Source organism: Ipomoea triloba, chromosome 3 (genome assembly GCF_003576645.1).
Source record: "Ipomoea triloba cultivar NCNSP0323 chromosome 3, ASM357664v1".
NCBI classification, from domain to species: domain Eukaryota; kingdom Viridiplantae; phylum Streptophyta; class Magnoliopsida; order Solanales; family Convolvulaceae; genus Ipomoea; species Ipomoea triloba.
The window spans coordinates 3,592,616-3,611,201 of record NC_044918.1 but is presented as its reverse complement, the minus strand read 5'-3'; the positions used below and the strand labels follow the sequence as shown (position 1 = coordinate 3,611,201).

Here is an 18,586-nt window from a genome sequence, read left to right as displayed (position 1 = left end):
TGTAATAGTATAATACTATTTTATGCCCACAACACCATACTCAAAATAATACACCATAACTCCCCTGCCCCTCATGATGCATTTCTTAACATTGTGTATGGTGTGTTTTTTGGTGATGCGTACCTAAGGGTGCATATTTGTGTGGTGCATTTTCTAACATTGAGTGGTATATATCTGTATACATAGTGGTGTGGTTGCACTAACCGCACGTTAAGACGCGATCACACCTGATTATGATTATGACTATATATATATATATATATATATATATATATATATATATAATCTGCTTTATAATGCAGGCCATGTACGGCAATATAATTTCTCCGTAAAAGAAGATGATTCCTCCAATTGCTGAGGTGTGACATATTGCCACACATGAAGTCCAATTCAAATATAACGTCGCAACCGGCAACTCACAAGTCAAGTCTACGTTTGCTGCATCCTATCTTCAAAATTTTAATGGTTTAATCAATCCTATTCATTATATTTCATTCCTGGTGCCGGAGAGATGATTAGCTTCCACCGACGTGGCACCAAAGTGGTGGAAGCAACGAAATTTCGCATGTGGAAATTTTGTAGTGGAGTAATTCTCCAAATAATGTAGGCTGTGTTTGACAGAACTTATTTATGAGCTTATAGCTTATTTTAAGCTACTAATAAGCTATAAGTTTTGTTTGGTAATGCTCTCAAAATAAGCTAATAGCTTAAAATAAGAGCTTATTTTGAAACGCTACTTCAGGTAGCTTTTCAAAAATAAACTAGTAGCTTTTTAACTTTTTTCCATCTTTATCCTTATTATTTTAAATAAATGACATCATATATCCATCCCAATTAAAACTCTTTTTTTTTTCTTCAATATGTTTCGTTGTAATTTTAATTTGATATTTGTGTTTGAACAATAATTTTTGTATGAACTAATTTTATGAATTATAAACATTTTGTTTTACTTTATATATTTTCAAATATATGTTCTTACTCTATATTTTATTAAAATATATTGATTTCATTATTTTATATTTTAATATGTAAACAAACCTATTTAAATTTAAAACTATTTAAATTTTATGAAGATGTCCTTTTTAGTCTTTTTACATTTATTAGCTTATCAAAAAACTAATTTTACCAAACACTTTTAAGCATAACAGCTAGCTTAATATCTCTTCAGATTTCAGTTTCGAGCTTATAACTTTTCAGCTTTCAGCTACCATTTCAGCTAGGTTTGCCAAACATAGTCGTAATATACTCTCCGTATTGAATTTTGAAGAAGATATGATTCTCTTACGATTCTTAGGTTATTCAACGTTTTTATGCATATTTATTATTTTTGTCATTTTAATCCTAATTATTATAATATATATATATATTAGCTTATTATTATAAAAATATATATATTCTAAGTAATAATTTGTTGAAAAAAGAAAAATAAATGAAATTCTTATTTTTAAAGGTGAAAATGTTCATTTAACATAAAAAGAAATTGAAAAAAAATGATTACTTTCAAAATAATTGAGAAAGTTAATGTGGATAAATGAATAATTCATAACAAAAAGCACTATAAGCATATAATTTAGAGAAAAAAATTATTTTTAAAGAAAAATAACACTTTTTCCCTTTTAAATTATAAGCATATAGTATTTTTATCTTTTGAATTATTAATATATTCACATTAGCCCTTAATTATTTTAAAGTGTCAAACTTTTCCCCTTTTATGTTAAATTAAATATATGTACTCCGTGATTTCTTTTTTCGAAAGGAAATAATCCTACTTGCCAGTTTAATCGCACTTGTCTTTATTTGGTGAGGTGACGACTAGAATCCAGTTTCTAACTTTCTACTGAGGATCTTCTCAAAAAAAAAAAAAAAAAAAAAAATTCTACTGAGGCTAGATTCCATGAATCTATTTAAGATCCTCCCACTATACAGTGCGAAGAAAAGAAGCAACCCGCGGTGATGATAACGACACCCACTTTTCCTGACAAACACCACGCTCTCATCATTATCCACACTTTTGTCCAACTCCATCGGTCAATCAAATTAAAAACTCCAAGCTAATAAGTTTGGTAAACTACACCCACAGATTCAAGAAACGCCATCCATGGATCGCCCCAGCAGAGAATCGGGCCGGGATGAGCAGCCCGGAAGTGGCGAGGATTTGGGCATTATTGATCCCAAGAAAAGCGATGAGTCTTCGTCGGAGTGTGTGGAGAGGATTTTCGAGTCCAAAGAGGTGCCTTCGTGGCGGAATCAGCTCACTTTTAGGGCTTTCTGCGTCAGCTTCGTCTTGGGCGTTCTCTTCACTTTCATAGTCATGAAGCTCAACCTCACCACTGGGATTATCCCTTCTCTCAACGTCTCTGCGGGCTTGCTGGGCTTCTTCTTCGTCAAGACTTGGACAAAGTTTCTTGAGAAATCTGGGTTCTTGAAGCAGCCATTTACCAGGCAAGAAAATACTGTGATTCAGACCTGTGTTGTAGCCTCCTCCGGCATAGCCTTTAGCGGTACTGTAATCAATTTTTTTTTTTACTTGTTTCTTGAAATTATACCATCATGATATGATATGTGATTATTGATCATTTACTACTCCTTTGAAAGGCATTGTTTAGTTTTAAAATTTAATTTTCCGAAATTTGATTCATATGTTCCGTGGCTGAACTTTCAACGTCTGCAACTTGCATGTTATCATGGAGAAAGGCATAGAGAGTCCATTAATTTAGGCCACGAGAGACTGTGTTTGTCCCACCTTTAGATAGTGGGACCCACGTGTATCAAGCAAGGCCAAACTTATTCATTTCCATGGTCATTCTGGTTAGGTATGGACTTTGTGAATTTACAGAATTGCCCTTTAGAACGCATGTTCTGACCTTCGACTTTTCCTTTCTACAAAACTAGTTTACTCAAGCTTAGCTTTTGGTAACTATAAGGGGGTGTTTGGTTGGATGGAAATGTTTTCCAAAATGGCAAAATGTGGTGGAAAATTTTGTTTTCTGTTGTTTGGTTTGTTGGAAAATATTTTTCATTCGAAAAACAATTCCTTAAAGTTGAAGAAAACAAATTCTTAGCAAAAGGGTGGTATTTTGTTTTCTACGTGCCTTGGAAAGTAAAGATAACATGGTTGGACAATTACACCCTCATAAAAGTTTCTTAATCATATAGGTGGTATTTATGCTTAATTTATTATTATTATTATTGTTAGGGGCATATTGGTCTTTATATTTATAATTTCTTACCATTTCAAACTCCACCAAACAATGAAATTCATATTTTCAGTAATTTTTTTTCTACCAACCAAATAATGGAATATATTTTCCTGGTAATTTGTTTCCATGGAATTTCAATTTCATTCATTTTCAAATATTTTCCCGCAAACCAAACGGGTTATAAGGTTTTAAGTATAACTTCCAATGAGAGTGTTTTATTGACCTTTTTGGGTTTATCTTGTGCACACCTTCTGGTTGGGTAGTGGCCACGGATTCCCTCATCACTCAAAGGGGAAAAAAAAAAGTAGCATCTTTTGGCTACTAGTCACCTTCTAAACATTCCTCTATCCATGCATTTGATCATCTTATACTATATTTTATTTGTGCAATAGACAGCCAAGGCACTCATATCATACTCTGACTAATCCCGTTCGCACCGGGCCGGCCCAATTAAGCGGCAAAGTGCCTTGACCATATTGGTTTTTCCATACGAGAGGAGGTTTTGAAGTCCCGATCTTTGTTGAACAGGAGGTTTTGGAAGCTACATGTTTGGCATGAGCGAGTCTGTTGCCAAGCAAATGACTATAGCTAACAATGCCGAGAATATCAAGAACCCGGGGGTGGCATGGATGATTGGATTTCTCTTTGTTGTCAGCTTTCTTGGGCTCTTTTCAGTTGTTCCGCTTCGAAAGGTACATTCCTGATTCAGCCGTTAATGATCAGAATTCAAAAACTTAACACAGGGAACTGAAGTGACATTACAGATTTATAGAATTATATTTATGCTTTATGCAGTGATCTTATGATATAATATTTTGTTTCAGATAATGATAATAGACTTCAAACTCACGTATCCAAGTGGCACTGCAACTGCTCATCTAATCAACAGTTTCCATACCCCACAGGGAGCTAAGCTCGCAAAGTGAGGCTAATAGTAATTTCAATATTTTCTGCCCATTACCTTACAATCTTTTCGAGTAATTTAATTAATTACTTTTTGTTTTTTCCAATCATTTGCTGCAGGAAACAGGTTAGAACTCTTGGGAAATTTTTTTCTTTCAGTTTCCTCTGGGGCTTCTTCCAGTGGTTTTTCAAGGCAGGAGATGACTGCGGATTTTTAAATTTTCCCACATTTGGTCTTGAAGCGTATAAAAACAGGTATATTATATTATAGTCCAATTTATAATTGCAACAAAACTGAATTTGTTATGCCCAATATTGTATTTCACTTGAAAAGAGCTCAGTTTGGCACAATCCCAAACGGCCTTAAACCAAATTTCGTTAAAAAGTTATGGAAGTATTAGTTGCCTTTAACTCTTTGCTCGTTTTTCATTCAAACAGATTTTACTTTGACTTCTCGCCAACTTATGTTGGTGTTGGAATGATTTGTCCACATCTAGTCAATGTATCTGTGCTACTTGGAGCAATCCTTTCATGGGGGATAATGTGGCCTCTCTTACGGGAGAAAAAGGGCGACTGGTTTCCTGCAAATCTAAGTGACAGTAGCCTAAACGGATTGCAAGGTTACAGGGTAATAATCCTTACCTTTTTCTGTTGTAGAGACAAATATTTGTAGCCTTTTTTAATTGCATTCTCTATAGGTGTTCGTAGCAATTGCCTTGATTCTCGGGGATGGTCTTTACAATTTCTGCAAAGTCTTTAGTCGCACCTTATATGGCATTTATAGCCAATTAAGGAATAAATCAGTGTTACCAGTTGCGGGGCGCCCTTCTCCTGGAGAAACTCCGGTGTCTTTTGATGACCAACGAAGAACCGAGCTTTTCCTCAAGGACCAAATCCCGATGTGGTTTGCAGTTGTGGGCTATGTAGTGATTGCCATAATCTCCATTATAACGCTCCCGCACATCTTCCATCAGCTGAAGTGGTACCACGTTTTGGTGATGTATATCTTTGCGCCATTACTAGCCTTCTGCAATGCTTATGGGACTGGCCTCACTGACTGGTCACTAGCCTCGACTTATGGGAAGCTTGCGATTTTCATAATCGGGGCGTGGGCGGGGGCGTCTCATGGCGGGGTTCTTGCAGGGCTAGCTGCTTGTGGTGTCATGATGAACATTGTGTCCACAGCATCAGACCTCACACAGGACTTCAAGACGGGGTACATGACTCTGGCTTCTCCCCGGTCCATGTTCGTTAGCCAGATTATCGGGACTGCAATGGGGTGCGTGATCTCCCCGCTTGTGTTTTGGATCTTCTACAACGCTTTCCCCAACTTGGGTAAAACGGGGTCAGAGTACCCCGCCCCAAACGCTGCTGTCTTTCGTAACATGGCTATCCTCGGGGTGGAAGGCTTCTCAGCGCTTCCCAAGAACTGCCTCACGCTTTGCTATGTATTCTTCGTTGGAGCTATTGTGATAAACGGGATGAGGGATGCGGTGGGGAAGAAGAGGGCGCAGTTCATTCCCCTCCCAATGGCAATGGCTATACCATTCTACATCGGGAGCTACTTCGCGATTGATATGTTTGTTGGAACCGTGATATTGTTCGTGTGGCAGAAGATAAACAGGGCGAAAGCCGACGCTTTTGGACCCGCTGTGGCTTCGGGACTAATATGTGGAGATGGCATATGGACTTTGCCTGATTCAATACTTGCATTGGCTGGGGTGAAACCACCTATTTGCATGAAGTTTCTGTCCAGGAAAGATAACACAAGGGTTGATACTTTCTTACATCCTTAAATCAAGTCATATATGATGATTCATATTTCCTGTTTGATGTATATAGTGATATTGATGCCTATACAAGTAACTAAGAAGTCTGTACCTGGTTTAAGATCATCAGCTCAAAGGGATACTGGGATTGTTTGTCTTTATTATAGATGTTCATAGTGGTTTGTGAATATCACTCATACTTTAGAGGTTTGTGATGTTATGTGAGTTTAAAACAAATTTTAAGTTACAATGTCATTAAAGAAACAATATGAATCAAAATAGAGTTAATTTCAAGAATGGTTATTGATATTTATCGGTTTTTATTCTTGATTTTTAATTTGACCGTAATTGGTTCCTTGAGTATGATTTTGTTTCAAATTTAGTCATCGAGTTAAATATTTGTCAAATAGACATTAAATTTAAGGATAAGAATAAATAAAAAAATTAGTAAAGTTACCTCTCTAAATTACATATTTAGCTCAAATTTGGGACAAATCAGTACTCTAGTCCAAATTAACCCGTATATGAAATTTATGAACTCAATTTGTTCATTTTAATACCAAGTCAATTTTTACATTTTTGCTCTTAAATTTGACCAAATCAATAGTCAAGAAATCACTTCTTATTAAAAGAAAAACTTGGTAAATACCAATAGTTGACTATTCTTGTAATTAATTCTTCAAAATTCAAAATAACTTTACACGACTTTGTTTTAATTAATTCTTCAAAATTCAAAATAACTTTACACGACTTTGTTTTAATTAATTCTTCAAAATTCAAAATAACTTTACACGACTTTGTTTTAGCATGTTTTGACCTGTGCAAGGAGCACTTTTTTTTTTTTTTTTGAATACTATTGACTCTGAATTGAAGTAGATCACGACAGCTGCACATTATTTGCACATATTCCCTTCAATGCATCAGGAGTCAACTTTAGTTTAGTTTTTGGGGGAAATCATATGGTGGTTTGGCTTTTTGAAAGAAATGGCAAAAGAGTTTATGATAACAACACTGTTGCACTTAAAGAGTTGCAAAGGAAAGTTACTATGAAATGTACCAAGTTACTTACAAGATGCCCCCAGTACATACATTATCTAAAGCATGATTACATTATCTGGAGGAGATGGTTCATGGTTGCCTGTAACTTGGTTGAGAAGCAGCAGCACACGATATGCTTCGGGGAGAGAGGAGCTCAATCGTGAGGAGGTGTAGAATCCGCATCTGATTGCTGAACCTCATCCTTGCAATCCCTGAAAGTATCTTTCTCGTTAATTCTTGTATGCCAATATGAAATGGAAGAAGCTTCGACAACAAAGTACTGAAATAAAACATCGTATATGTCTTTTGTATAGGTGGAAGTGCATTCAGTATTTTGTTTTATTAATCAAGAACTTCAATTTTCCTTTTGATCAAGTTTATAGACTGCATCACTTTAAAATTGATATCTTAGGCTCTTGCCACCCAATCCTCACTCACATCCTTGAGTTTAAGTCACAGAATTGTGTGTGTGTGTGTGAAGGTTTCAAGTAATAATAAAGAATGGTGAATATTGAAAGAGAGCAAAAGATGTCTGTATGCTCACATTTCTAGGCGCTCCAGTTCAGCCACAGCATTTTTGATTGCATGTATAGTCATCTTCCTCACCTAAGAAAGAATGCAATAGGGAATACATAAATAAATTATAAAATTAAACAGTAGATTCAAGTGCATGCTTTTATCACTGGATGACAGAATGTGAAAAAAAAAAAATTAAAAAAAATCAAGTACCATTGATAAGTATCATTTGAATGGTACTTTAAATAATAATAATAAAGGAATTTTGAGTGGTACTGTTTTTGTTTTGATTGCAAATGATGAGAAGAGCTCACCTCCAATTTGTCTTCCTTAGCTATGTGCTTTTGGGGAAGATGACGAGACTCCTCAGTCAATCGAATGCACTCACCCACATTTTCAGGTGAAACAAAGTCGAGTGCAACCTTTATACAGGACTGCCAAACATAAGAATAGGACAGATGAGACAATTTTGAGAATACCAGATAGAATGCAAAATGGGAAATAATGCGTGCACCTACAGTGCATCCTCAGTGCATCATTAGCATTGCAAGAGCAGTATTTTAAAGCCTACCTTAATATTTCTGACTTGATGAGGACATCCAGCAGGAATGAGAACTGCCTCTCCAACTTTCTGGACAAATGTCCAAGGTTCAACACCTACAAGCAGACAACCAAAAATAAGATCTTAAGAGTAAAAAATCTATATAGTATTCAGTGGATAAAAAACTAACCAAATTCCTCTTTCAGCTTCTTCATATGGTATGAGCTCAAGTAGAAAACTTGATCATGAATTGGGTGAACAACCTACAAGATTAAATTTAAAAATTTTATGGTTAGTGTCAATTAGTCTGTGAAACTTCAAACCTGAAGCTCACAAAAATACGAAATCTCACAAAGGGAAAATCTCCTGCCAAAAATAAAAAATAAAAAATAAAAAGAGCTCATGTGCAACTTACTTTTCCTGAGCATAAAAAAAAAAGACTAAATCAAAGGTGTGCTTTGCGTTAAGTTGGTAATTACCTGCTCCACAGGCTTACAATGTGTATGCCTAAATTCCTTATGGTGCTTTCTAAGATATTCCTCAAGCTTGTTAACATCTTGTCGCCGGAAAATATCCCAGACTGCACCTCCATCTGATACATCTAGCCCATTTGGTTTCTCTTCAGATGAAATATTCTGATCAGAAGATAGCTCGCCCGCCTGCTGCACGTTCATGTCAGAAAGAATGACATCATTCACATTTGATTGACATTCCTTTTCATCTTGCACAGATTTGTTATCCATCAGTAGTTCAGCAGTGTTATCAGCTTTTACTCCTAAGGCATCAGCAGTGTCATCTGCCTCATTTCTAACATCTGAAGGCACACCATCCTGCACACTGTCCTTTTCAGATGCATTCACCATGGCATTGCTAACTTCATCAGTTGGCCCGTTCTTGGATGACTCAGACTTGAAGTTATGTGCAGGCACCTGAGCTGGGTTCTCAACTCCTTGTTCATCTCCACCAACAGTGAACAACTCATTTAGATCCTTAGCATCATTTTTTTTCTTCAACTCTTCAATTTTAGAAAGCTGATACTCCTTTAAAGGCACTTCAGTAGTATGCATCAAAACATTTACCTGTAAGATTCAACATAGTTTAAACGTCAAAGAGTGGACCTATCTATACACACACACACACACATAAACATGATGAAGAAAAGGAATAATGTTTTAGTCTAGATTCCCCTGTAATATGTGATCCACCACATTTTTGACAACCATTAGACATGCTCATATCAACACCAAGTTTCTGGAGGATAGGTTAAGCCCAAAAATTATTAAAATAGGGCAAACACAATCAGTTATTAAGTTACTATTTTTGTAGTTGGACAAAATGTTAGGCAGCACAAAAAATCAGACAGGCACAAGATCACTATAAAGACCAGGAGGTTCAACTTGCACAATTACTTCTAATTCTTGCTACTCCAAAGCTAAAGCACCCTTAGATAAATAACAGTCTGGCACTCTGGCAACTCCAATCAATTAATTCATGTAACTGTAATTATGTAAAGACATGTGAATACTGGAATAGGAAGGGTAAACAATTAAGATAATCTGCTTCATATATATGTGTGCTATTGGTGGCATCATCATTGTTATGGATTCAGGTTATGTAACTACATGCACACACAGGTAGATGAACCTCTCGCAGATCATGAGCAAGATAAATAAGCTTCCACACAAATCATTGGCACATCATTTTAAAGTATGGCAGACTTGGTCAGACACAGGTAGATGAACCTCTGGCAGATCAAGCATGTTGATGGGTAACACTCATAAAGTATGCTATATCTCAGGGCGAGCATGAGCAAGATAAATAAGCTTCCACACAAATCATTGGCACATCTTTTTATCTATCTACCACTTTATGATTTTGTTCAATGGACATTGCAACTGGTTTACTAGCCATTGTTAAATTGTTTCGTTGAGTGAATCAGTAACATGCTTCTATTGGGAGATAAACATTCCTTGCTTAGATCAGGCCACTTCAATTCCAAGGAAATACTAGAGCCTCCATATGTCTCTTATTTCAAACTCCTTTGCTAGGCACTACTATTTCAAGGCTTCCATATCTTTGTAATCATTTCCTATCGCAATCCATTTCAAAGTTTATAACGTATATTACTCTATTTCTTTACTCCATAAAAGGAAACTTCTATGAAAGATTTCCTAGATTTTAGGATCAGATTATCGACTTTGATTCATTCCTAAAATCCTGGATTCACATGGGATTTCCTGTTATATATAATAGAATGAAAATGAAAATTGCGTACCGCATCTGACATGTCACAATGGAGCTTTGTCACAGAATCTCCATGCCCAAGCTCTTCCGCAAACCCATATGCAATATATGTTTTAGGTCCCAAGTCTGGCTTCAATGCTCCATCTGGTAGTTTTGTTGCAACATTAAGAATACCAGAATGAGGATGAGTGTACTCCTTGTATGGCAAGGCTCTAATGAATTCTACACCATGGCGTGGCAACCGCTCCTCGAATAAAGTAGATGGTGGCCAGTCCTTCAGCTTAAGCATTTCAGGCCATTGAGTGTCATGTTTCCGACCTTCAGCATACCCCGTAAAAAATTTGTGAATATTAATACCTACCTGCAAGTCCAGAAAGCAAAGTAGCAATGTTACAGTGCTTATGTTTCACCTTAAAGTATTAACTTGTTGATGATGCATGCGAATGACAAAACACAGCTTTCTTATAGGATGTTAATTAAGATAAATTAAAGCAAGGTTTATACAGTCAACTATAAATGGACCAGCAATTAAACATTTAAATTTCCCCTGGCAGTAGCATGATGCCTTCCTCTTATTTCCTCAGTTATTACCAACTTTTATAATAGGTATCCAATGGCAGCTATACGAATTAGGTGTTGCATGCCAAACCACAATAGAAATTAAGAAATAAATGCAAGCACAATAACTACTTTGCAACTATGGATCAAGACTACAATTCATTACACAACATTTTGGAAAATCCCTTAAACCCAAAGATGTAAATTGAATAAAATATTATCTTAATAAATACTCTGTAGCACATTACCCCATCCAGCATAGAGAGAGAGAAAAGCGGGCCCAGAGAGGGGTGTGTGCGGGGTGGGGTGGGGGAGAGGGGGTTTAACCAGATAACTCAATGCTTAATTGGAATTCCCCAACTGGGCGTCCACTTTGAAGTTTGTTTTGCCACTTTCACAGAGTATGAGGAAAGACAGTTTAAACCAACAAGGACCATGATCATAATTACACAAAAGAGGAACGCCATGGTAATAATATAAAAGAGAGGCCATAAAGTGTACCTCACACCAATCAAGGCAATCAATTGCTGTCACTTCCAAATCTGATGTACCTTCCTTGATGCTTATATTGCGAAAAGCACGCCACATGACCATAGGTTCCCAACTTAGACCAGATGTAGTTTCAAGAACATCTGTAACTATCACAGGCTCTCCCATGATCCAATGTCTCTGAAAGTGCTCAAGGTCACCATGCTGGATGTCACTTGCTGATGGGCAGTACAAATAGTTATCATTAGAATCTTCTCTTGAAGCAGATTTCCTAACATTTTTAGCACCATGATCAGTGTCAAATCTAAAACAGGGACACTGCTCCTTAGGAACTTGAGTCTCATTGGAAAAGGCATTGATTTCAACTAAGTTTTCTACTCTCTTCATTGTATCAGAAGCCCAGTTTTCAGCAAAAAAATGCTTAAGCTCTAGCCTATCATGTCCACAACCTCCCCTTTCCTTTGGTGGGCAAGGGATTTCGCCATTTTCCCTTGCTTTCCACTTTGGAAGCTTGCTGGCCTGATCCTTAGCTGCTGAATCATTGCATAGCTCTGAAGAACCCTTTACCTGCGAGTGTGAGATGTCTCCATGCAAATATGGTTTCTCACTATCAACATATGGAACCATGACCTCTTTGTCGCCTCCTTGTAAGCAACCTTCTCGAATTTCACGGCAACAGGACAGGCAGAGATCATATGAGCAAATAGGACAGTTTCTGTGGAGATCAACGATGGAGGTACTGCAATTGTCGCTGTCAAATAAGATACCATTATATTTGACGTCAATAAAGATGTACTACAGAACAAAGCGAATAAGCTATAACTTAAGGAATGAAATATACCAGTAGATACGCTCATCCTCATAACAATGTTCTTGTGATATCTTTAGCTCAGACAATGACACCCCTTCAGAAAAGTCAGCATGTTCAATAAACAATCAAGTACATCATTTTCTACCAAATATGCAAATTTATTGGAAATGAGCAGCATGACAGTTACATTCTTTATTTTGAAAACCTTTCCAAGCCCCACGAAATTGGAAAATTTTTATTCAACTTTCCTAATACCCAAATTGCAATTCAAAATTGAGGTCATTAACATAACTGGGCATCTAAAATAGTAATATAATTAGAAAGGAAAAAAAAAACATTTTTAACTAAGGTAGTAAAGTTCTAAAAGTACAATAAATGGCAGCAGTGTCAGGAAAGTAATATCAAGGTTGCTTAGAGTACTGCGTCCCATACACAGCACTTGCTTTGCCTCTGATACTTCACTGAATGAGTCCTTTTGAAAGGCCATAGCCTATTATTTCCATGTCCCATAAGAACTGGCCTCCTTTCTGTTTTGAGATGCCATAAAAGACTATGCACACTAATAGCTAATGCCCTTTATCTACAATTAGTTACAGCTTATATTGAAATGGTGCCCAAGAAGTATTATTTCCAAATTGAAGTCATGCCCTAAAAAATAGTGCCTACACAAAGGGAATTGTGTAAAGGAAGGAGTAACTTCTAAACCAGAAATCTTGATACCACTTTATGACACTGTAGAATAATAAGAAAGATAGACTGGTCAGCTAGCTATAAGACAAATGTCCTTGCATAACCTATCAGAACATAAGACTGGCACAAGCAAAGGCATTGCTTCATAAATGAGAACTTTTATAGCATGTGAATGAGTAGGGATATAGGATCACATGGATTAATACCTTGAATCTTGGCCTCTATCTTCTTTTCATCCATTTGATCATGATCAAACTTTCTTATAAACGGATAGAGTACATTTACAAGATACTTAAGACGGCTTCTTTTTTCATTGTTATCTTCTGGTACTCCTACATATTTGCGATCCTGTAATAAACCGTGAAAAGGACAATGAAATGTCAAATGTGCATATTGAGAAAGAAATATTTTATGCAGCAAAAAATCCTAAAATGTATGTGCTGGAAAAAGAACCTTATATGTAGTAGGTCGACGTAAACAATCCTTGCAATTGCAGTTTCCACGACAAAATGGGCAATTTTCTGCTATCGATTCCTCTGTCAGTTGAGGATACCTATATTGAGCATTAAGAAAAATAATTTTGGACATAGAACAGGAAATAGGTTTTAGTGTTTGATAAGCATGCATTTTAGCTATGACAAAATCATAGTTTCAGACCAAAGTAATATTTGGCATGCATTTTAGCTATGACCAAATCATAGTTTCAGACCAAAGTAATATTTGTTTCCTCCTTAAAGTTATGCAAGTATTTTGAAAGTGTATTTGAACAAAAAGAAATGTGATCAATAACCAGTGCCCAAAAGTATGATTGAGTTCTTAGGTGATTAATATAATGATTATAATCAATATATTTCTCCTTCCAAAGTATATTTCCAATTGTCAGAAATCACGTAGAGACCAATGATAAGAGAAATATTATACTATAAAATATGCATTTCAACTTAATTGAATGTATAAGGTTGTAAAAAGGTTATAATATTGATGGATCTTTCTACTTTCATGTGATAGGGATACTAGAAATCATACAATCTGTTCCTAAAATAGAAGGAATCTAAAGCAATAAAACAACTGAGTAATAATACTTTATTTCCTAAACTAGAGTTCTTGAGTTTAGACAAATTTCTTAAAACTTAGCAGTCTATTGAGTAAATCCAAAGCCTATATGCAATAAGGTATGTCATTCCCAGATTCCCTAGGCTATATTCTCAGAGTCTCACCCATCACTGCTTATACAAATGTAATTGAGATGAAGATGTTATACAGTTTCCTTTAAAGAGAGATCACACCCCCACATATAATGCAGTTATAGCACCCTCAGAAGTATGCATGCATCATACCAACTTAAAATAGTGGTGTGCAAAATTACAAACTTACAATAAAACTTTTGATGTCAACTTATACAAAGATGCCAATAAACCTAGACCACCCCAACGAACCAAAAACATAATAAAGTAAGAAGCAGATCTAACACAACTGTTCAGAAGCATACAGGCGGACAGGCCTATAATGGCCACCCTCATTTTTCCCATAAATGGCAAGGTTTTGGCTGAAATTGAGAGACTCCTAAAGACCCCTACCAGTTTGGCCATGCCCTTCATTAGCATTGGCAAATTCCCGTTTCAACACTGTATATTCATATTATTTAGGAATCTATACTGTACCATAAATCCTACAATATATTCCATAATCTTCTAGAAGTTCAATAAAGTAAGGACTAAGACTTAATGGACAAAGATCCAATTAGTAGGATTAAGGTAGATAAACTTTTGGAAGTTAGGCATTAATAAAACTTCATTACCATCTCGTAATACAGGGAATACAATAGCGTTTGAGGCATTCATTGCGACAGCGAACAACTTTTCTATCACTCCTCATGCACTGATGGCACATCTGGCAATCGTCATATGGATCCTGTGTATTAAATCATATCAGGATGTGTAAATAAGAAATAGAAAGGTAGGGAACCATAAAAAGGGTCAGATAAATGGACTTACATCTTTACTAAAGTGCTTCCTCCTCAGATCGACTTTTGATTTTACTCCACCAAGCCTTTCTTTCTTAAGATTACCTTTACCTGTTGACTCATTAAGAAAACCACATTCCTTATGGCCTTCGCTCATTGAAGTTGATGACTTGCTGTCATTCCTCCTTTTCTGGAACAAGTCTATCCTGCCATCTTCTTTCATCCTTTTCTCAGGTCTAAAGCTAGAGCCAGAATCTTCTTCATTGTTATAATTTGCTACATTTCCACTCTGTGCCTTTTCTGCCTTGATAGGTTTATTCTTTGGCAACTTCTCATTTTTTCTGTTCACCATATATCCAGCTCCAACACTCTTTCCAGAAGATTTAACTGAACCAACACCACCTTTCTTCCCTGAGTCATCAAGAAAATCAGCATTCTCACCATTCTGTGCCATTTCCTTTACCCCCTCTAACCGTGGCCTCTTCCTGCCAGCTGCACCATTTCCTTGACCCTCCTCATCCTCTGAGTAATTACCATCATCCTTCCATCCCTCCCCATCTTCAAATTTTGTTTTCTCCTGTAATTTCTTATTTCTTTTCAATAAATTATCCTTTGGGACACCCTTTGCACCATGTCTAACAATTTTAGCAGCAAACTGTTTGTCTGAATCAGAATTTGCATCAGAGCCACCTTCTTTCTCCAGTTTCACCAGTTTTCTTTTTGCAAAGTCATCCTTCTTTCCCTGTGAATTGTATTTACCACTTCCAATTCCATTTTTAACCACCTTAGCACGCTTCTCATTTAGGGAGAAATTTCCATAACCATCCCTGTCATCATAGTCATCTCCCTTATCCTCTCCTGATTTTATCCTTAGCCCTTTATTCTCTTGCAGTTTCTTTTCCTTTGTCTTCAACAGTGACTCAGTTCTAGAGCCCGTTTTAGCAGATTTCTCCAAACTAGCAAAGCCCTTCCTTGAATTTTCAAAATTTACTTTTGGAAACTCCTTATCTAGAAACTGTGATTTCTTACTGCCACTTGCATCCCCCATTTTTGCTGCACTGTCCTTCCCCTTCTCAGAATCACTTTCATGGGCAAGCCCATAAAGATTCTTCTTCTTTTTCCTTTGGTAAATAACATCTTTCTTCTCTTCTTTCACATCTAGATTCATTTTCACCCCTTCCTTTTCCTGGAACATCTTACCTATTGTTAAAGGCACAGCTGTGACACCTTTCTTGGCAGATTTTATCAACTCATCACTCTCAGTATCCTCAGAGCTACCAGAGGTGACAGTGTTTTTACCTTCCTTCCCCTTACCCAACCTCAACTCCTTCTTGCCATCCTTGTTGCCTCTCCTTGCTGTTTTAACACTCTTCAAATTGCCAGGGTCACTTTCACCAGTGTCCCCATCATCTTCCTTCGTTTCCTGTTCCAATTTTTCACCTGTTTTGGAACCCACATTCTCCTCCTCTTCCTCAGAACTAACCCTCTCAGACTTAGAACCCTCATTTTCCTCCTCTTCTTCAGAATCAACCCTCTTACTCTCAGAACCCTCATTTTCCTCTTCTTCCTCAGAACTATCCCTCTTACTCTCAGAACCCTCAGTTTCCTCCAATTCCTCGTTATCACTTTGCTTCCTTTCAATTTTAATTCTCTGGCCTTGCCATTCTTTCTTATGAGTTTCTTTCCTGTTCATGTAAAATTTACAAACCTTCTCGTCCTCTGATTCTTCCATTTCATCATCAGCATTTTCTACTCTTTCATCGCCTTCCCCTTTTCTCTCTACACCTACTCCATACCTCTTCGTTCTCTGCCCTTTTGTGGTCATCGGGATTTTATCAAAGTTTGCTTCCTCTTCCCCGTCACTCTCGATTTTCTTCTTGTTTCTCACCGGTTTTTTTCCCGTCTCGCCCTCTACATTCCCCTTTATTCTCCGCTTCTTCTTCGGTATCACATCATCAGACGCCGACTCCTCGGCTCGCTTCCCTCTCGGCCGCTTGACCGACAGAACCGACCTCCGTACCTTACTAGCAGCCAAGCCAGAGCTTTGACGAGTTGCAGAGCCGATTTTGGAAGCCCTAGGAGGGGTTGCGGCGGTTGGGGGAGAGAGAACAGTGTTGTTGTCCCTCTCGAGGTTTAAGCGGCGGATGTAAGGCTGGAGAAAATGCTTTTGGCATAGGTTTTTGTCGGCTATCCTAAAGCCGGAGCAGCGCCATTTCCTGCCGTCCGACCTCCTGCACCGAAGCTCGTCCGGAACCTCCATCTTCAACTCTTTGATTATCTCATCACTGTCCCACGGCGCCACCTTGCCTCTCGGGGTTTCGTCCCTCCCACCACCAGCGGCGGAGCGTCCCCCGCCAGTGTTTCCTCGCCCCATTCTGCCACGCGTCCGATCACAACGGTGAAGTGTCTCGCCTCAGAAAAGTGCAGTACCTTTATAAGGCAAAGAGAAGAACGAACAGAGAGCACAGTACGGTGTGCATCTTCTATGCCTGTGGGCGGGTGGGAGGAGGTTATATATGCGCTGGAATGCAGAGACGCACATTGCTTTCTTCTTCGGCCCCACTCATATTCTAATAATCTAATCTAATAATCTAATAATAACAATAATAATATACCCGTGCAATGTGCGGGCAAAAATATTAATAATAATAATAATATAATAACAATAATAATAAATGAGTAATATCTCGTAATTTGTCATGAGTATTGTATTTCAAATTACGCAATATTATAATGATTACATAATATAATAAAACAACATAAATAAGTAACGTCTCATATGTGAGGTACAGTCTGTTCCCTCCCCATTAAATTTTTTTCTAAAAAAATAGTACTAGTATTGTGTATTTTCTAAACTTGTTTATTTTTAAATATATCTTCAAATCTTTTAATTTTTTTTAATATAACTCGTAATTCTAATAATATTTTATAAGATTTACAAATTTTAATTTGTAATTTTATTCATATTTGATTAACTGTATAATTGTGATTATGAGTTGTGTATTTAATAAATTTATAATTTGTGTTAGTTTATGATTGATATATTTATAATGTAGGTTAATTTATGATGTATAATGTATCATGTATGGTACTAAGTTTTTATATTCATTAATTGATATGAAATATGTTAAATGATTACTTAGTGTTGTATGTTGAAAATATTACTTTTGACCGTATTTCAAATTATACAATCTTACAATAATTTTATAATATGAGATAACCACATAAATGAGTAATATCATGTAATTTGTCATGAGTATTGTATTTCAAATTACGCAATATTATAATGATTACATAATATAATAAAACGACATAAATGAGTAGCATCTCATATGTGGGGTACAGTCTGTCTCCCCCGCATTAAATTTTTTTCTAAAAAAATAGTACTAGTATTGTGTATTTTCCAAACTTGTTTATTTTTAAATACATCTCCAAATCTTTTAAATTTCCCATTAATTTTTTTTCTAAAAAAACAGTACTAGTATTTTCCTAACTTTTTTATTTTTAAATACATCTCCAAATCTTTTAATTTTTTTTTAATATGCTCGTAATCTATATCTATATATATATATATATATATATTAAAACAAAAGTGCTAGCTTTCCCGCTCATTTTAATCCAAAAAATTTGAAATCGGTCAACATAATATTATATAATAATTCTTTATCAGAAATTCTAGCATTCATTATCATTCTTTATCATTCCTTATTTATTGCTAAAATTGACAAAATATTCAAAACATGATTACATTCCTAATTATACACGGAAATTAATGAAATATTTTATTCATTTCCATTCCTGTATGGATTCCATATTTATGTACATATATTAACAATCAAATTACTAAATGATATATATTATAGT

At 36.2% G+C, this 18,586-nt stretch overlaps 2 protein-coding genes across 2 annotated transcripts; one reads left to right on the top strand and one right to left on the bottom strand.

The window, feature by feature from the left end:
- The first annotated feature begins 1,955 nt into the window (after positions 1-1,955).
- Positions 1,956-6,181, top strand: LOC116014531 (probable metal-nicotianamine transporter YSL7). The gene is made up of 6 exons (XM_031254608.1): positions 1,956-2,501; positions 3,729-3,892; positions 4,025-4,122; positions 4,224-4,358; positions 4,542-4,731; positions 4,802-6,181. Exons 1-6 carry the CDS (start codon positions 2,099-2,101, stop codon positions 5,897-5,899), a joined length of 2,088 nt encoding a protein of 695 aa, XP_031110468.1. The 5' UTR covers positions 1,956-2,098; the 3' UTR covers positions 5,900-6,181.
- A 633-nt stretch (positions 6,182-6,814) lies between these two features.
- On the bottom strand, positions 6,815-17,189 carry LOC116014530 (lysine-specific demethylase JMJ25-like). Its single transcript, XM_031254607.1, has 13 exons — positions 14,754-17,189; positions 14,558-14,670; positions 13,213-13,312; positions 12,966-13,107; positions 12,100-12,163; positions 11,271-12,009; positions 10,243-10,572; positions 8,447-9,046; positions 8,158-8,230; positions 7,998-8,083; positions 7,741-7,860; positions 7,455-7,516; positions 6,815-7,122 (listed from the first exon to the last, which is right to left on the bottom strand). Exons 1-13 carry the CDS (start codon positions 17,094-17,096, stop codon positions 7,065-7,067), a joined length of 4,830 nt encoding a protein of 1,609 aa, XP_031110467.1. The 5' UTR covers positions 17,097-17,189; the 3' UTR covers positions 6,815-7,064.
- Between the last annotated feature and the right edge of the window lie 1,397 nt (positions 17,190-18,586).